Genomic DNA, 21,318 nt, shown 5'->3' on the forward strand with positions numbered 1-21,318 from the left:
TAATTAATTACCATTAGTAATTTAATATAGTCAAATTGCAATCACCGTCTATTTTTTGACGGTTCTGTTAAGTGAGGACCGATTCGGGTCCGAGTTTATTTGTGAGGGACCAAAAAATCAAAATGATAATGTTAAAGACCAAATTGATAAAACGGTCATATGTTAGGGACCACATTTGACCTTTACTCATAAGAATACTATACATTTTATTGTGTAGAAGTTTTATTAATTTTTGTGTTATTTTTCAGTTTTGAAATTATATTTTTCGATATATAGGTATTCGATACGATAACGATATTGATATTATCCATATTGAAAGTTCGATATATCGAAACTTTCGATACGATAACGATATAAAATTCTTTCATATCGACATTTTCGATACGAAACACGATACAACATTTTCGATACGATATATCGTATCGACCCACCCCTACCTCCAATATTTGTCAAATTTCAATGGGCGTAGGTACGCTGCCGCTTTATATCTAAGAAACGTTTTTCCATTTGGTTTACATCGTAGACAAATATAGTTTTGTTTGGAAGAATCAAAGGTGAAGGGTGATAAATAATATTTATAGTTTTGACCTACCATGTTATCACTTCACATGCCACACGTTTTTCAGTCACCTAACGACAACACCACATTTCGTGCCATGTAATTTTATGCATGAACTTCCGGTGCAAGACATATGGCAGATGCATTAAAAATATAGGACCTACTCATTTTAACTAAAAATAAAAAGCATAGTACATATAGGACCTACTCTTACACGCATTTTAACATCTATTTTATGAATTACTTACGAAGCTATAATCAACATGTAAGATCATAATGGTTCACATAAATAGCTCCTCATATAGAACAGAAATAGTCTTTTCTTTTGGTAACATATTTTAAACAATCAAGTGTAATCATAACCTAACAATTTTCGGCAAAAGTTTTTAAATATTGCAGTATAATCATAACCTAACAATGACAAACCCAATCATCACAGCACCAACTTTCAATCTTATACTCAGTTTGGTAAACTACATGTAACTCACCTTTGTTTGATGATCAACAATCATCTCATATGCTGATCGTTTTTATTGGCAAAATTTGAAAATGTTCAACACTGATTTTTTTTCAGCAGAGGCTCGGATAATATTGAGACAACTTCTTAAATTCTTCGAGGTCTTTAATTACTTGAGCTCCAGTTTGTGTATCTGCATCCTTCTGATCAGTGTTGCAGCCCCACACATGGATCGCAAGCCTCCGACACTTGGGCGAGGGTTGTCTTAAATAAGTGCGATACCACTCGATGATATCTTCCTTTTTGATGTCCTTCAGTTCCTCAGCTTCCTTTTCAGATAAGTCGAACATATACCTGAGAGCCAATGTCAGAGGTCGTTAATGCAGTTGATTTTCCCTCATGCTTTCAGTTACTATGATGTCCTACCTAGTAATGAAGCTTGTTCTAGATCGATATGACATGCAGATAACGATATTCAGCATATAAACTAAACTATAAAGTATGAAAAGAATATGTGCGGAAACACCATAAAAAATTGAAATGAGTCTAAATTGACTATTCAATCAAACCTACATCTCAAACTGACATTAACATCAGTCTACATGCTACAGCATGCATCTAGGATCCCTACTATCACATTCAGGATGCAGCAGAACATCAATAGGCTAAAAGGGCCTCATGGTTGGACAACCAGAGCTTTCAAAGCCCCATGTCATACACAATGTCAAAAATCCTAACTTCAAATCATGCAAGGGCAAACACCTGCAGAAGCCCAGACCACCAATTTTTCATCCAACAATCAATAGTTAAAGCGAAGGTATTGTTGGAAGGTCCCCACATTGAGGGTTTTCTAATTGTACATATTTCTTGATATCCGCACTGGTGGGAAATGTCACGCACTGATGCACACATTTGTATGTGACTTTTCCGAACCCACATCCGATGAGAATACCAAAAATATAGTGGTGATATTAGAAAGTTCTTGACATGGGCTTTTTGGATAGTACAATCAAAATTGGCAATTGGGTGTTGCACAAAAAAAAAATGATGTACTAATATTCAAGATTCAGTTGGCCACCCACTCAAGCATTTCACTTCACTACCTAGAGATGCACAGTAATTTCTGCAGGATGTAATGGGTTACCTTTTATCGACTATTTGACCCCAATAACGGTTTGTTTCATATGAAAGAGATGGATCCTTTTCAAGAAGTTTCCCCATTAAACCATTTCTATAATTCTCGAAGGAATCATGGTCAAGTCCATTCTGCAACATAAGCAACATTAGAAACATATTCTCGATAAGTAAGCCTTGAGAGTAAAATATATCAGATGCAGATTTTAAATTGTTAACAAGGCATGGAAATGATAGTCAGATAGGAAAGATGCACCATAAAATCCAAATAATAAGTTCGTGTCTTCTCAAGGAAACTTAATTGTAGTCCATGTATTGTTGTCTAAATCAGCTTAGACTAAGAATTTATGGCTGGTTACTTACCAACAACTCTTCTAAGCTGTTTATGAAGTTCTCGATCCTCCCTTGCAAGTGGACAGGATCATACTCTGAAGACTGAACACGAAAACAAAACCCTAGTATGCGGTACGTTACTCGAGGGCTACAGTCAACAACATAACCAAGTTGTTCCTTCGTCCTGTATAAACAATAAATTAAGTTATTGCCCGAGACAGCTGAGACTGCTAGTGAATCCTTTTGCAAGTGTATTTTTGCGTGATTGAAGTACAAGTACTGTTGTTGTTCGCGGTATGTTCGCACGTTATTCAAATTTTTTTGCCAATAATGAGTGGAGGTATACAATATTACAACTATCATATTCATACTACTTGTTATATGTTCAGTCCATTACATACCTGAGTTGATTAAAAAGTGGTTCTTCAACTATTTCGTCAAAAAGGTCTGTGAGTGCTTTTAATTTAATCAATGTTGTTCCTTCTTCGGGTTCAATCTGGAAATAAAGCTGCAAAATACAAAAGAAAGGAAGGAAATAAAAAGAGAAAATGTAAGTTTTAAGCAGCCATTAACAGTATATAACAAAGCTTACTCAAGTTGCTTTTTTGATACCTCAACCACAGAGTTTGTTTCTAGCTTATTTTTCACTTTGACATATCTAACAAGGTCGGCACTTGAAGGAAGGCACATCACAATCTCCTTATGCCTAAAATCATATGGAAGTGGCTGCACAAAGAAATTGCTTTTAAATATCTCTGACAATCGATGAGCTTCCTCTTCCAGCAAATTTCCATGGCAAAGACCCTCGATATATAGCTGCAAAAAAAGCAAATAGAATTGAGTATAGACAACTTTAGTGGATCACCACTTCGAGAATAAACAATTGCATGCACAAATTACAAAAATTGTTGCAAGTGTTCCCAATCCAAATTCTCAATCCTTAGGAGTGTCAATCACGGTCTTAATATTTAATCATATATATCTTGGACGAAGAAGGGAAAGAAGATTATAGTTTTCAAATCAGTGCATTTGTTCCATGTAACTGGGAGGCAAGAACTGAATTCAAGCTATTTTGTTAACGATAAAGAGATATCTAATTGCCACACCCACCAAGTTTTAATTTTCCAGTGATGGTAGTTTAGGTTCCATGTGATGCTGGTATTCATGACGTGAGTCAACAGAGCAACATGTTTTTCAACTGTCCTGGCCTTATTTCCTTTCTGCTACATTTATAATTCAAATTTTATCTCCAAAATACTCATTACAGATGCACTCTTTTGACTTAACCAACACTGTCAGCTTACTAACATGTTTGCAGATATAGAGGATAGGTCAAATCTTATTGGCTTTAAAATACATGCAGAATGCATGTGTACTTTGAGTATATTCTCTTTCTCATACACAGTTATCATAATGCAAAAATATTGTTGAGTAAAACTGGAGAAAGGTACGGTGAGGCAATAAATAGTAATGAGGCTTGATTTGCATAAAAACACCTTCAAGCAAAAAATACCAAGCACAGGAGTAAATTGTTTTTCACAATTACCAGTGTACTATATATACAACTGAAACACACCCACACCAACACACACTCCTGGTTCGCCCTCTGATGTAAACATTTCAGGTGTTGGATTTGAATCAAGTGAACCCATTTATGTTAGCACAGATGGTTTCCAGAGAAGCATACAAAGGCATCAAGTTTCCAAGAGCATTTAAACTTGTGATGCTCTTAACACTGCTTAGATTAATGTTGTGATAATCATTTCCAATCTAGTAATGAAACGATGATTCCCAATTAAATGTCTGAAATTATAGATTTTAGTCTTCCTATAGTGTGGAAAATAGAACTCTTTTCAAAAAACTTCTGAACCTCAGTAGGGTTGCACAAGGTCCCAATTCCCAAATATTTCCCCAATTTATCATTCAAGATAATAAAGGCCGCATATAAAATCCATGGTACCAAATCCAAGTCATTTACTCAGATAGAGTTATGCAACTATCATAACTTGTTACCAACCTGGGAAAGAAGTTCAGGAACAAAAGCCCTCAAATCTGCTATAGACAAGTCATTTAACAAGCACAACTTTTCATCTGCATCCCAGAAACTTTGACATAAAACTTGCAATCTTAAATAGGAAGCATGACTTAGAGGCTTCATGTTGGTGTTTCTCAAAGATCTCTCCATATCTTCTTTAACAACCTGTTACAAAGCTGATGTAAGCTTCCACAAAAAATACGAAGATGATATAGAAAATTAACAGTAGCTAAAATTTCAGAATATCACTTATGTATAGACTATAGAGGATGAAATGGTGTCCCTTTTGGAGATCAACATACTGGACCTTCCTTTGTAAGAGGGAGAGATCTCAAATAATCTCCACCGCAATCCACTCCGCAAGACTTTAATTTTAAATTAAAGTAAAAAGAGGATGAAGTGTTGTTTATATATATGGGACATATAACGCGAAACATGAGAGAGTACATTTTCATCAAAATTATCCATCCTTAGCATAGCATATACTAGTAACTTCTTTTTAATTAAAAAAATAAGAAGTCTTAAGATCTGTCTCAGCATTTCAAATACAGGAGTAGGATGTTATTTTCTCTCTTACTGGTTTATCATTCTTCAAAAAAGTAAATATAGTACGTACCCTGAAGCGGTCATCCTTTGGCAAGAATGACTTAACTGTTGCCAGAACTTTTGACAAGAGAACTGAAAGCTTGTCATTAAAACCATAAAGCTTCAGCTCTAGCTTATCGCCATAGAGAGAAACTGAGCTCTCCAATTTTGCAACACTAGCCTGAAATAAAGTAATTAAGCTTTCAGCCTTCTAATTATTTATTAGACCAACAATTTACAACAGAGAAACCAAAACAACTACTGTATAACATATCATTAAAAAGAGTAAAAGAAAGGACCTGGTATATAATCTCATTAAGCTCATCTTTAAGGAGCAATATGAATAACTCGGTCAATAAAGCGTTCCTCATATTACTGTATCCTCCTTTTAAGGTGATGCGGAAATATGTATTAGCACGAGGAAGTTTAAAAGTCTGGTCAGCCTTATACCACAACTTCATATAAGGTTCGTCAAGTATACATCTTGGAGATGCGGAATCTGTTGATTGGCAAGATTCCTTCTCAACACGCAGGGAAAAATCACATGGAATGAAGTCATTCTTTGAGGGTAGATGCAAGGAGGAATCTATTTTTGGAGGATCCTTCCATAGCTCCATCAAATGAAGTGGAATATCTTCCTCGAGATATCGGGATCCAAACCATGGCTCTTGTTGGATATCTGAAATCCAGTAGAAAGTTAAGGAGGGCAACTTTTCCAGTAAAAAGTTGGCATCGACAAAGTGATCCTTGATCCATATGCGCCGTTAAGAAAACATATACTACCTCCATCCAAGAAAAATAGTCTTCTTTTTCCATTTTGTACCGTCCACCAAAATTAAGATCTATCTAATAGTAAGTTTTCTCTGTAATGGGGAGGTCCCAATTTTCACTATCAACATTTCAACCACTTTTTCTCTCTATCTCTCTTAATTAACCAAATTTGCATTATAACTCGTGTCGTCCACAACCAAGATTATTTTTTTATAGACAGGTTGTACGATTTATCAGAGGCATACCCTTTTAGCAATTTCTGACATGGCATGGATGTGAAACAATTATATGTAGTGTGAACTGAAAATAGCAGCATAATGTAAAAATAGGTAATTCAATCTAATGTCACATGCCAAAGTCTATGCCCTAGGTCAATTGACTGATGAGCATCATTAACAAAGATATGAAGAAGTACGTCACATTCACAAAGCTTATGACCAGATATTTAATGTTTACTAGACAAGTTATTGCTTGATTTACAGAAGTAACTTATTTTCTCCTATACACTGGCTTAGTCCACCAGTGTTAGCATTTCTTTCAAATGACAATTTAAAACCAAATCAATATAAAATTAGTATGACAGAAGCAGCAATCCATATTCATCTACTTTGTCGATAAATCTACTTAAATCAACAATTAAGGGAGATTTTTGAGTGATAGATGCAATTTCCTAGAATCACTATGATTTTTTATTGTCAAACCACTGGAGACTTAGAGTGATAGATGCAATTTCACACAGGTCAAACAACCACCTTGATCCACCCCATGTCTTATCCATCAACTTCCTAGAATCACCATGATTTTTTGTTTTCTACTCTGTGTGTGTGTTTATATACACAACTATTTGGGGAATCACAAAGCACATAATCAAATATCAAAATTAATACAGCAACAATAATGTGAACGAGATTACTACCATGCGACTTCTTCAAAGACTTGGTCAGAATATCAGCTCTCATGTTTCCAGGATTGAAGAATTCCAGAATATATTTTATCATCTCAGCATCCCAGACTTCATATGCATAGTCACCATAGATAACATGCTTGGGAGGAAAGACAAGCAAATTCGCTGCAATAATATATGGTATCAGTTTATCTTCCCACAGTTAAACAATCAAAAAAGCCAAAAATAATCTACTTTGGTAAACCTGAACAGAACAAATAAATAATTTCATTGAGAACTGATACCATCCATGTTTTCATGGCATGGAATTGGAATCTTTTCCAAAATAGAACTCCTCCGCGTGGAAAATTACATGCATTTCAACTCAAATGAACATAACAAATAAAGTACAGTTTAAGTATTTAGCAACTTCAGGACAGAATATACAGGATACTTTATCCTAATAAAAATAAAGCATTCAGCATTCAGCATTATATGTTAAAGCATCATTAATAGTACCTAACAGCTCTTGTGTGTGTATGCAGAGGAAGGCGCAGAAGGCTGCAGCCAATGTTTCGGCATATGTTAATTCTATTATTCCGGTTTATCATTGGCAAGGTGTTGGTTATGTCTTGGATCATGGGTCAACTTTATGAATAAAGCATAGCATTCCTAGTTGATAGATGGTGGCCTTCGGTATTAATTTTTTATTAGCAGCCAACTGCTGAGCAGAAATTTCGTAGTATACCAATCAAACGCTAGAGGGACATTGTAAACATAAAACTCTAGAAACTACATAGATTATAAACATTAAATACCAGCAAGTTCGGCAGCATAATCATCTTGAGGTTGCTCCTCTGCAAATCTGAACTCCATATGTCCAATATCCTGGAGTTCTTTAAATATCCATTCTTGAGGAGAATCTTGATGCAACAGTTTGATATATTGATAGATGAACCCAATGATTTCAAAGATCTACATCATAGACATCAAAAGAAAATACTAAAGGACAAGCAGTTTCCAGGACTAGAACAGATGATGAAAAACAAAAGGCATTGTAAAGACAATAATAGAGAGCATAAGAGAACATCATGAGATGCAACAGGTTTATACTAAAAAATAAATAAGCTCTTTGGATATTTTAAATATACATAGGAGATGATCAAATAAAAACTTTTCTCCTTGTACTTAAAACCAATTTAGACCATTGATCTTTGTGTGACCAACAGTAGTAATATTCATAAAAAGAAGCATTATCGTAATACATAAAAAGCATTAACACAAAAGAAGCATTGGCATAAAGGAACCATTATTGTATGAGCAAAGAAGCATGGTTCATAGTCTCTATAGGAGGTTCCCCAATTGAAATATTTAAAACAAATCCAATTAACAGTTACAATTACAACTATATATTCAAAGAATACCTATTGCTCCATTTAACATTAGAATGTTAATTTGAATTGAGTAAAAGTTTAAAACGAAGATGCAAGAGTGGTGTTACTTTTAAATAGAAATGGAGAGTGAGGAAGTGGTGCAGTTAAACAAGGGTACTTAAGAAAAAAAAATGACTATATTCTGAAGGAGGTTATTTTTCACTTTTTGTCCTTTCTTATTGCAGTTTTCGAAAGACGAAACACATAAAACTATGGATTTTAGGATATAATCATATAATTCAAAACTGTACCATTTCAAGAAAACATATTCGTTAACTTGTATTTTTCTGAATCATTGTTCATTGTAAAAAGTAGGGAAAGATAAATTTACATTCTCCAGGCCGTCGTCTGTGAGGTGTATAGACATGCCAAAGATGTATGCTATGGAGGAGCGATGCATCCCTTCGTCACTAACACCAGCAGATATAGAAGTTACCCAGCCTCTAGCTTTCAAGAGAAAATGTATACTTCCTCTGCCCTCTGCAATCATGTTATTAGTACCCTAACATGTCAGAACACAATTCCCAACCATAAGAATATTAATGCATTAATAAGCAATAGGCGCACTCAAAAACTAGGGAATGAACAATCTATGTACACAAAATAACAAGCCTATGCGATTCACAGTCTCTTGGTCTTTGCATATCGAGATAGATATGCAATAATAAAACGCTAACAACTTGTCTACCACCTGATTTACTAAATTCCATCGTAAGGTAAGACCATCCCATTGGCTGAGAAGCAATATGTAAAGTCAATGAAAGAGGAGAGATGACAAACATGACAAGGCAGTAAAAAGGGTCTAGATAAGGCGATCCATGTAGTAAGAAAGATCAGGGAAAGACATCTTCAACAGAAAGCCATGCGAGATTCTTTGAAACTACATGTGCTGTGCACAAAATTTTATTCAGTTCTCACATGACTACATGAGTCACATCTTCAGGTTATTCTGTTTCAATAAGTCAAACCCTGGCCAACAATCTACATCTCTACTGTCTTTCAAAGACAAGGTAGCAACCTCAGTTGTCAATTAAGTAAATTACTACTCCTGCAGTGCCCTATTTGAAGCTATTAACATGCGGATCTCATCAATATTATAAATTAAGAAATTTCAAGGTCAAGAAATAAAAGTGTTTGAGATTGGTTGGTTAATGGAAACTTTACAGGCATGCTGCAACCAAAAAAAAGAAAAGAATTCATGGCAAAAAGTAACTTTTGACGAAAAGAACAACTTGCACCATCAAAATAGTATCAAGCTGCTTCATTTTTAGAGTCTACGAGTACAAACATTTTATTCATATCAAGAATTCAAGGGACTCAAACTGGAATATACAAAAGAAAGGTCATGCAAAGTCATCATTTCTTACTCTTAAAGAGCAAAAATCAACCATAATAAGGTAGACAGCAAAAGACCATCTTACCATGTCCAAGCAGATGGGCAAGGTAATCTTCAGCTTTCTTCATGTAATCTTTCCTCAATGAAGGCAATATCCAAGATAAATCAAGGACATGGACGTCTTTAACTGCCTCCAACCAGTAAAGTTTGCCAGTTCTCCAAATAGAAATATCTAAACCCATCTCAGGCTTAGCCTGAAGGCCTTTCTTAACACTGCTAAATAACTCAACGACCCAACTTTCAAGTTCTTCAAGGGGCTCTGCAGGAAATGGATATAATAGTTAAAAGAAGATAACAGACACTTACTAACTCTCACACAAGATTCTGCTTCCATAATAGCAAATGAAAATGCTTTATTATAACCCCATTTAGAAAATACTTTGTCAATCATTGTATTTGTAGTCCATAGTCAAGGACTCAAACCCACTTAAATTCCATCATGGTACTAAGAATCCGAAATAAACCCTTAATGATCAACAAATCTCAAAAAAATTCACAATCGCATCATTCTCTTCCGAATAAAGCAAAGATCATATGCTGATCCCATTTGGTTCAAACAGGAGACTCATCCCCCCCTCCCCCATACTGTTTATTAGCATTTCTCAGTTTGTTCTTAGATACACGAGTTTTAACCATTTCAAAAATTGTTATATGAGATTATTCTCACAGAAAAATACAAAACCATTCAAGTAACACGAAAGTGCAAAACAGCAAATCAACATTGCAACAGTATATCATCAACACCTTGACAGACAGCATATCACCCACATAAATTGCAGTTAATGTGAAACAAAATGAGAAAACTTACCTCCACCAATGACTACTAGTTTCATTGATCCACCATGGTAACTATCATGGTATAGTTTCAGAATACGTTCTCTTAAATCAACACCTTTCTCCACGGCATCAGCCAAGCTCTTCTTACTCCCTAAAAAGATTGAACTGGGAATTCTGTCAACCAATATATAACCACAAAAAAAGCTTAGTGTAGAGTAAAATGACAACTAATAGCATGTGAATGTACCCCAAAAGAACCGATTGAAAGGATGACCAGGGGCTGATGTATGGCATTGCAGTTGTTGCAGGCGGCATGAATCATTTTGTAAAACTTGATTAAATTCTGCAACAAATTAACTGATTAAAACAAAACAAAACGAATTGAGCTTCAAAGGAAGATAAAGATGTCAATGGAATTGTGAGTAAGAATCATTTTCAGGATACAAGATATGCATCAACCTGAATCTACAGCTAATACTTCTCTTTCCATGGCTTCAGCTTTAACCAAAGGAGAAGAAAAGAATTGAGAAAACCTGAAAATCAAACAAAACAAGAACAATCATACTGTCAATCTTTCGTTAACCAACATACCAAAGGAGAAACTTAAATATGCCTCATAGATGTGATGATCAGTGACCCTCTTATAAGCTATTAAAACTGCAATGTAGAATTTTTAAGCAAATAAACGGCAATATTTTAGAAGTATCTTGTACTTCAATGAATGTAAATGTGGAACGGGAACCAATTAATTGATGATCCATCCTATCCACTACATAAAAGAAGACTAGTCTGTGTTGTTCAAGGAAAACCAAGAAACATGTAATAGTGCAAGAGCTCTTGAAGTTTACCTTGTCAACGCACCCTTAAGAAACTCCCTCTTAACCTCAAAATGATAGCAGGTATGCTCAGTTTCTGTATACGCATTTGATGAGCCTCCATGCTTAGACAAGTAACTGTCATACTAGACAAGAGAAGAGTCAATCGAGAAGCTAATTTTTTGTCTTGAGTACATAAGAAGAGACCTAAGATCCCTTAATAAAAAGGTATTGATTGATACAGAACAGAAAAAATCCCAAAACAAAATGTTCCACGCTACAATGGCTTAGAATGGCTTAGAATAGTGAGTTAATCTGTACGTTCATGATGATTTAAAATGGCTTAGAATAGTGAGGTAGTGATAGAACCCAAAGTTGGTACCATGTCATATTTTGGGAATTCATATGAAATATTTGTCACTATAACTTTTGCTAAAAACGGTTACGTCGTATTACTTGGTGAACAAAACTAAAGACAAACCAATAATGTATGCATGTGTTCCATACCATTATCTCAACAAGTTTACCCTGTGGCGGAGCCAGACCTTTTACAATGGGGTCCCGATGCCTAAGATAACATTTCATAGCCTACTTACAACATGTCTTTTGAAATCAATACAAATATTAAAATCAACTTATAGAAATTTAACAAATCTCTAAAAATCATATTTTTATTATACATTCTTGATATTAACCTTAGAACAAAGATATATAAATGAATCAGTCATAGGTTTAAAGCTCCGACATGGAAAAATTTGTAACTGTCAAATTTAACTAATTGAATAATAATACAGTATATTTTTACAAATTACTATAATCTTAACTTAAAATTACTAAACTGGCACTAAAAAATTTAACTTATTAAATAATACTCCCTCCGTCCCCGATTAAGAGTCACACTTTTCCATTTCGGTCCGTCCCCAATTAAGAGTCACACTTCATTTTTACCATAAATAGTAAGTAGGTCCCACATTCCACTCACTCAATTCACTCACATTTTATTATAAAACCAATATAAAAAAATGGGTCCCACATTCCACTAACTTTTTCAACCAACTTTTCTTTACTTTTCTTAAAACTCGTGCCCGGTCAAAGTGTGACTCTTAATCGGGGACGGAGGGAGTACCTTTTTACAAGTATAGTTTTAATTTAATCTTAACCCTCACCACACTACATTGCTTTGCCCCTGAGTTTACCTATGTTTCTATTTAGCAAACAACCTACACATTCCTCTGCTCGATCTGTTCCACCTGCTGGCATATGTGGAGCTGAATGAAGAGAGCTGTAGATCAGGTGGAAAGGAAGGTCTGAACCATATAAAGCATTTTAAGAGGACATTTTCACAAAGAAAACGGTGGTAATTTAAGCGGAAGAGAGAAGGCCATGCGGAACAGATTTTGTTTTCGGATACAGTATCTGAGGTGGCTAGGGTCAGGAACAGCAACAGTTGGCAAATGATCAGTTCTCATACAACTAGTTATCTGGACAATTCGAAATCCTCTTTTATGATAGTGAAAATAGCAACCAAGTGTATTAGCAATTGAGGAAGAGCTGGATCCCAAATTCACAATGGTATGCAAAAAAGCATAGCAAATTACTGGATAGTGGTCCTCGCAATGCATGCCTAAGGTTTCAGGATTTACTTTCCTTTGCCTAATTGAGAGGTATGTGGGAGGTTCAACAACTACAAATTGCAAAACTTTTTATCCAACATGTAAAGTCACTTATAAGGTAAAATTCAATTCACAAACCTCATTTTCATCTGGAAAATCGGTACTCCCCATAAAAAGCATGTGCTCTGCAATAAAATATGAGAAATAAGTTTCTCCTATTTGCCGCTCTAAATATGCCCAGTTAAGAAATTGTTCTAATCTATGCTATAAAAAAAGAACCCTTTGCACAACCATCGTCAGTCCATGCACTAGATTACGAAGTACATTAAGAAGTACAGATTGTGACCTTACTTTACTCATACCATTTTTGCTTTTCCCTTAATCCATCTTAGAACTCTCCAAATATACAATATTTGAAAATCAATGGGGAAACCTGTACAATTGTACTTTTATTTCCATCCAGTATAAAACAAGAGCATAACTCACATCATATGATATTATGAGCATAAGTTTAAGGACATCGGTTTACTGACTTCTAGAGTAGAGGTTGAAATATAAAGTAGAGTGAAGGGTAAAAAGGAAAGTGTTATATTTTTGGGGATACCAAAAACTGAACTATACGTTTTTTGGGTGGAGGTAGTAGTTATTGCTACTATAAGCATTTTACTAGCTTTGAATTTGCCATCTTTTCAGTTACTACCACTTTCCCAACAGTATCCTATCTGAATAAGTTGAAGGTTCAAAAGAGTAAGCTGTCAATCTTATAATTAGTTATCATATCAAAACCAATGTATTCTTTGCTTAACTCCTTCCTAATAATCAATTCAAATGCAAAGAATTGCGAAAAGTAACCTAGAAAGTGCGCCAGCCCCTGTGCTTCATAAGGATCCGAAAAACTCCCAATGCCTACACACATTGCCGCCGCTGCCTGCAAACAAACAATCAAAAGACAATTAAACCTTCATTAGACCAGCAACGGCACAAGCCGATAAGTAAAACTGCAACACTTCAGATTCAAATTCGAAACCATCCATTACAAACACTGACCTTCTTCTGCGTTGGTCCTTTCTTCACTTCCTCAGTTTCATCATCCTCGTCGCTGTCTTCTCCTTCTTCTTCAGAGTACTCATCATCTTCTTCATCTTCCTCGTCGTCCTCATCCTCATCATCCTCTTCATCTTCGTCTTCCGTTTTTCCGTCTCCAGAAGGTTCGCCTGAGTAAATCTCGGGGTCGTGGACGAGCAGAGCGCAGAGACCGTTAGGGAGCTGTATGAATCTGTAGAGGCGTCGGTCAGTTGGGGACTTGACGATGACATCGTCGGAGGAGATAGCGCAGGTTCCGACCGCCATTGCACGGAGAGGCGATGAGAGAGGGGAGAAATTGAATCTAGGGGAATTGGCAGTGATGAATTTTTTGAATAAGTAACTGCGGCAGCGATGTTGGGAGTTTATATAAAGGCGTGTGGTGATGGGAGCAGCGGAGCAGAAGAGCATCGCCTCATACAATTCTTTTGTGCGTTCTACAAATCCATCTTATTTCTATTTTTTATTCTTTTTCCTTTTCTCTTTGTATATATTTTAATTTTATACCAATAAAATTTTATAATTCCAGCTACTAAGAGGAACTCCAATTATACTAGTATTTGCTTTTGTCATTTTGCACAATAACTATTTTATTCAAAGGCGTCCACAACGCAGCTCATCGTTGTCTCGAGCTCGTCTCGCGACGAAACAACGACGAGATGGTGTTGCGGATGAAAAATCTCGTGGAGTGTCTACTTCCAGAGAGAAATATGGCGAGCCATCTCATCCATATGGCGCATTCCACTTGCCCCCTTGCAAGTTCATGGATAGTGAAAAAAAAGAGATGGATAAGAGACAGAGTTGTGGATGACCTAATAGTCTACAGCTCCGTTTGGTACCACGAAATTGAAGATATGATAAAATTAAAATCTTTAATTTTGAACTCCATTCAATTTCAAATCTCTAAATTTCATAATTGAATTGTTAGTCCAATTTCCGAATAAACACGTAACATCGGACGCGGACCTATTTACAAAACGGCCGCTCATGAGTCCGTAAAAGTCCATTTTTTCTTTTATAAAATCAAGCTGACAAGAAATTACTCCCCCCGTCCCCCATAATTTCACTATTTGACTCGGCACGAGTTTTAAGAAATGGAATATAAAAGGGTTGAAAAAGTTAGTGGTTTGTGAGTCATACTTTTATAGGGGCGCATTTAGGTCCTAATGACCTATAAGTGTTTAAACATAGCACTAATTCAATCCGTCTGATGTAGTAATCTAATGACCATGATTTAATGACATTCGGTACATTATATTAGGTTTTCGGTACATTAAGGGCAAATTCGGTAGGCGTGACATTTGTTGAAACCGCTAATGCTAAAAATCCAGAATTTAATATCATGAACGATTCATTTTCTCTGTCACTCTCTTTCTCTCTCTCTCTCTCTCTCACCATTACGCCTCTTTTCTCTTCTCCCTCATCAGACGATTTTTGTCCCAAAAACCCTAACCTCCGTCGCCCCATCTACAATCCGATCGTTTCTAACAGTGAAGCCGACGAAGAAGAAGTCGTTTTGTTACCACCATCAAGTTGCTCTCACTTGACGACGAGGTATTGGCCAAAACAAAACCATTTCGATCATCTTCGAATCGATTCTGGACCTGACAAATAGTTTTCAATTATTTTTGTACATTATTTCTTACCAATCGACTTGTTTGGTTTTATCTATTTTTATGTAGGGTTTTTGGGTGAATCGTAGTCTGATTCGTTAAATTTGTGGATTGCTTTTAATCATTGTCGCTCTAAAATTCCATTTTGTATTTCGTACAGTAGTTGTGTTTTGTTTACCTTTTATCATTATGGGTTCGATTATAAGATGATGGATTTTGGTTTTATGTTTTGCTAGATTGTTGTTGTTGTTGTAGATTTTTGGGGAAGTTTCTAATGCTCTTTTTTTCCCCTCTCTTTTCTGTAAACTACAATGATACGGTAACAGAGAAGACGAATTTGAAGTAGAAACTGGTGAACAACAAACGACCGATAATATTTTATTTGGGGTGTACATTACAGTAGTCATCACCTCTTATACATCATTATAGAGTAAATCGTACATTACATAATGAATAGGTGTCCATGATTTTAGAATAGGTTTCTATGTAGTATGACGTTCTGGGCATTATACATCACATTATTAACATTATACATTATGTACATTGCCCATTACATTATGTACATTACCCAGTAAAATAAGTACATTACCTAGAACATTATGTTCATTCGTATACCAAAACTGATACATTATACATCAAATGTTCTCGAGGGTTTGTTGCTGACTCGAATGGGGATTCAGAGAATAATTGTAGTTGATTTGTTTTACAGATGTAGCATCGTTTTAATTCTGTAAAGGGCGGAAGTTAACACCTTTTCCCTAGGGTTTAGTAGTCTATAGGGCTAGGGTGTAGTATCCACACATTCACATATTGTAAGTACATGAGATATTCTGATTTTATGCAATACTTGTTGGTACATCATGTTGGTTGAGTTTTACATCATGTTTGAATACATTATTCATGCATTTATGTACATAAATTCAAACTAATTTGGTACACCAAATGATGTTGCTATGGCACACTGTTTTCTGTTTAATATTTTGATGAGCAATGTTATTTTATGTTTTTTTCACTATTATAGAGGTGTTCAACAAGTTTGTAAGTTGTGGTATATTCTATATTCTCTGATGTACATTGACCAATTTGATTTTTACATTACCTATAGTTGGCTGTCTACATTATTAGTCGATGTACTTTCTTATGATGTTTCTTATAGTCTAATCCCCTCAATCCCAATGTTTTTGAATAGGTTCCCCTCAATCCCAATGTTTTTGAATAGGTTCGAAGCGGCAAATAAATCTTGTGGATGAGGACTTTGAGGAGGAGATGTCCATTGCATCAGGATAAAACTTGCGTACCCTGCTCACTTTTAATCACAACACCAAGGCTTCAGTGAACCAGACCTATGTGAAGTGGCATTAGACAGGAAGGCCGTAAAAATTCAACTTCGAGAGGTGGTTTGAAGAATATGGTTTATGAAACATTTAGCAGTATGTATTGTAGTCATGGATTTCATTAGTTTTTTGCTGGATTATGTTTTGCGACACAATGTGGTTGTCAATACATTGGTTTTTATGTTTGTGTTGGATGAAAGATTGATATTTTGGCAATAAGTTGTGTTGTTTGGTTATTAACCTGCTGTCAATGTACGTGAATCTGTACTTAATGTTCAATTGTTGTCGATGTACGTGACCTTGTAGTTAATGTACACACATTAATGATGTACGTGACCATGTACTTAATGTACACATATTAATGATGTAAGTGAACCTGTACTTAATGTACAATATTGATACTTCTATTATCGATGTTATGAACATGTACTTAATATACATTATAACACATACCGTACATTACTTACAGTATGTGAATGTGTGGATACTACACCCTAGCCACATGGACTACTAAATCATAGGGAAAGGGTGTTAACTTCCGGTCTTTACAAAAATAAAACGACACTACATTCTGGATAACAAATGCTACATTATGGTGTCATATAAATTATAACATATATATCGTACATTACTTACAGTGTGTGAATGTGTGGATACTACACCCTAGCCCCAGGGAAAAGATGTTAACTTCCGGCCTTTACAGAAATAAAACGACACTACATTCTGGATAACAAATGCTACATTATGGTGTCATATACATTATAACACATATATCGTACATTACTTACAGTGTGTGAATGTGTGGATACTACACCCTAGCCCCATGGACTACAAAACCCTAGGGAAAATGTGTTAACTTTCGGCCTTTACAGAACTAAAACGACGTTACATTCTGGATAACAAATGCTACAATATGGTGTCATATACATTATAACACATATATCGTACATTACTTACTGTGTGTGAATGTGTGGATACTACACCCTAGCCCCATGGACTACTAAACCCTAGGGAAAAGATGTTAACTTCCGGTCTTTACAGAAATAAAACGACGCTACATTCTGGATAACAAATGTCACATTATGGTGTCATATACATTATAACACATATATCGTACATTTCTTACAGTGTCTGAATGTGTGGATACTACACCCTAGCCCCATGGACTACTAAACCCTAGGAAAAAGGTGTTAACTTCCGGCCTTTACAGAACTAAAACGCCGCTACATTTTGGATAACAAATGTTACATTATGGTATCATATACATTATAACACATGTATCGTACATTACTTACAGTATGTGAATGTGTGCATACTACAATCTAGCTAACTGGATTGCTAAACCCAAAAGGTATGGTTTTAACTTTCTTGGATCGACTGATAACCGTGAATTTATGAGTTGATTAATAATTCAAAACAATAAAACTTATATTACTATATCTGTACATTATTCACGGTTAAGCATCTACATTAAACGCAATTACTGGTACATTATTTCGTAAAACACGTACATTATTCACCATTCGAGATGTACATTATTAAACATTATGCGTACATTATTTACCATTTGGACTGTGCATTATTACACATTACGCGTACACACCCTAGCCCACATGGACTACTAAACCCTTGGGAAATGGTGTTCACTTCCGGCATACAGGAATAAAAAACGATACTACATTATGGATTCAGAATGCTACATTTTTTGTTCATATACATTATCAGTGGAAATACGTACATCACTTACAATACGGGATTGCATAAATACTACACCCTAGCCCCGCAAACTAATACACCCTAGGGAAATCGTGTTATCAGCCGATATTAAAGGAACTAAAACGATGCAACATTAAGAGATAAAAATGATGACAAACGAGGTGGTTGTGCAATGTACGTTAAGTTAAACATTTCGTACATCAATGCCTGCAGATTCGACATCTCACACTATAAACAAAACTCAACTGACGGGAGTTACGAACGATTACAAACTGATGTAAAAAAACGATGACAATGGTGGCGAGTTCATGACGATTACAAACTGATAATACTACAACGCAATTACATTCTTCCATCGTCGACACCAAAAAAACTCCTCAAAGAAGCGTTGATTGTAGGAAAAATCAAAATTTGTGTGAAGATCGTCGTCTTGCGTGAAGTTTGTTATTAACGATTGTGTTATCAAGGATTGTGATTATTGATGGGAACAAAATCAGCAAAATTATTTCCAGAAATACACGTACAAAGTGGGAGAGAATCATGGGTATAAAATAACCTTTTGATTATTTTTTAATGAATTAAAATGAATGATATATCCTACAATCTCGGCCGTTAAATAACAAAAATGAGTGGTTCAGATTTGTGTTATGTTTAAGTAAGATTTAGAGTAATAATATGAATACATCCATACTTTTATATATTAGTTTTATAATAAAATGTGAGTAGGAATGAGTTAGTGGAATGTGGAGGTCCACTACCAAAAATGATAAAAATGAAAGGTGACAAATTTTTAAGAACAGACGAAAATGGAAATCAATGATAAATTTTCAGAGAGGAGCATTAAGTTTTAAAGTTTAACAATTGTAGCGCAAAATGCAACTGAATAAAACTTAAAAGGTTGCGATGCAGCTGTGACTGCTGAAATGAGATAGCTTTGACCGGTCGCACAGTTGGAGTAAAATTCTCGATATAATCAGTTTATCAAATTCTGATGAATATTACAATAAAAAAATAATATATATGAATATAATTGGTTGATCTTAAATACACAACAAATAAAGCATAATAAGAAACACCAAACAAAGTCCAAAATGAAGAAAAATGAAACAAGAGCTAAAAGGGCATAGGGTGGTGATTAATGGGGGAGTTCATGACGAAGGAAGGAGGGTTAGTAGTATGGTGCCTGGACGGCGTTCCGGGTGGCCTGTTGCTGTATCTCATGTTGTCGCCGCTCCTCCTGGCTCCTCTCTCCGCCCACTTGAGCTCTTGCTGCTTCACCACCGATGGATACACCATGCACCACCCTATGTTACCTGCCCTATGTATGTACCTGCAACATTTTCACTGTCAAGACTATTTTTTATGGACGGCGGTAATATACACATGAAATATAGGAAACCTTTGGCTGAATCTCCTCCCCAAACAGTCAGTGCACTTTCTACCTTCTGTCATGTCCCCCATCCCAGTGTTCACACACTGCCTGCAATAAACTCTTCCACAAACCTGCCAAATTAAATCTAATTAAAATTTAGCTAATTCAAAAATGGAGTGTAGTGAGTGTATATGTAGATAACATAACATAGCATAACTTACGAGGCAACGATGGCGGCAGATGTATATGTAGTTGCAGCAAAGGGCGCAGATATTGGAGTGGGGGATCCCGGGGCGGCGCCTTCCTCCTCTCTCCACTCCATAATTAGCGACGCTCATGTCATCATACATGATGCTTCTTTGATCAATATCCAGATGATTGTGGTGGTGGTGAGGGCTGGGAAAGCCCTTGCTGAAGTCGAGGCTAGGAAGCTTGGACAAGGGCGATGAGAGAGGAGATTTCGATTTCTCGGCGATGGGTGACATGGTTGAAGAGGGAGATAGTTTCTTGATTTCAGCATTGTTTTGGTTTTGGTTTTGGTGGTGCCTCACTTGAGCAAAGTCTTGAAAAGTGAGGTTCACGGACTCATCTGGAACGCCTAGGTATAAGTCTTCTAGCTCCTTCTTCGCCTTTGCTAGTGTTATTCCCTTATCTCCCATCTCCAACTACCTAGATTTTATTACAGGTATAAACTATGGTTGATTCAAATGGGATTTTATGGTTTAAGTATTATGCTAAGCCGGTAAACTTTATTTTAATTGATAGTAACGTAGGATTTTTTGGAAGGTAATTAAAATCGAAACTAGATACAGAAATGGGGGCAGGCCCAATGCTTGCATTGGTTGTGTGTTTTTGTCTGCTTTGTGCTTGTCAAGTGGATCCACTGCTCTATTGCTTGGAGTGATATACTATTTCTTATATGTTCCCATCATTGTACGTTTAATTTAATGTACCCTCTTACATCCAAAATTCCCCCTAATGATCCTACATTTTTTTTCTCATAACAGTCCTACAGAGACGATAGTATGAGTCAAACATTAAAAACTCCGATTTCTAGGACATGTTAGTATGTTACTCATTTTGTTATAAGCCTCGTGTTAGGGAATTGTCATACTCGCAACGATTGATAGATTTTGGACAATGAAGCACAATTTAATTGGTAAGACACTTTTTCTCCATCTAATGAGTATTATTTATCATCTTTTAAAGTATAAAAATAACCCTTATACAAACTGAACATATATGGATATGGTAGATTATTTGTTCGGAGACGAATTAATTAGACTTGGTCGTAACATTTGCTGGAAATGAATAGATTGGCAGACAAAAAAGTGATAAGACAGAAAGAAGATCGCTATCATGGCAACACGCAAAATGTAAACTAAACTAAATCTCAAAAAACAAAGTCC

At 35.7% G+C, this 21,318-nt stretch overlaps 2 protein-coding genes across 3 annotated transcripts; both read right to left on the bottom strand.

Annotated features, from left to right (window-relative positions):
* Positions 1–839: 839 nt before the first annotated feature.
* Positions 840–14,323, bottom strand: LOC125187481 (Insulinase (Peptidase family M16) family protein). The gene is made up of 19 exons (XM_048084079.2): positions 13,839–14,323; positions 13,644–13,719; positions 12,930–12,976; positions 11,212–11,324; positions 10,823–10,896; positions 10,611–10,706; positions 10,395–10,514; positions 9,612–9,845; positions 8,522–8,670; positions 7,576–7,732; positions 6,791–6,943; positions 5,403–5,782; positions 5,135–5,284; positions 4,501–4,683; positions 3,096–3,299; positions 2,885–2,991; positions 2,514–2,667; positions 2,161–2,282; positions 840–1,370 (listed from the first exon to the last, which is right to left on the bottom strand). Exons 1-19 carry the CDS (start codon positions 14,283–14,285, stop codon positions 1,130–1,132), a joined length of 3,207 nt encoding a protein of 1,068 aa, XP_047940036.2. The 5' UTR covers positions 14,286–14,323; the 3' UTR covers positions 840–1,129.
* Positions 14,324–19,650: 5,327 nt separating this feature from the next.
* Positions 19,651–20,568, bottom strand: LOC148926434 (uncharacterized). 2 transcript variants are annotated; one of them, XM_089058146.1, is made up of 4 exons: positions 20,435–20,568; positions 20,131–20,356; positions 19,937–20,040; positions 19,651–19,867 (listed from the first exon to the last, which is right to left on the bottom strand). In XM_089058146.1, exons 1-4 carry the CDS (start codon positions 20,566–20,568, stop codon positions 19,651–19,653), a joined length of 681 nt encoding a protein of 226 aa, XP_088914272.1. The 2 variants fall into 2 exon arrangements, with proteins under 2 accessions (XP_088914272.1, XP_088914271.1); XM_089058145.1 differs by having other exon boundaries at positions 20,131–20,568.
* Between the last annotated feature and the right edge of the window lie 750 nt (positions 20,569–21,318).

This window comes from Salvia hispanica, chromosome 5 (assembly GCF_029641045.1).
Source record: "Salvia hispanica isolate PSC_SH4W2 chromosome 5, Shi_PSC_v1, whole genome shotgun sequence".
Classification (NCBI taxonomy): Eukaryota; Viridiplantae; Streptophyta; class Magnoliopsida; order Lamiales; family Lamiaceae; genus Salvia; species Salvia hispanica.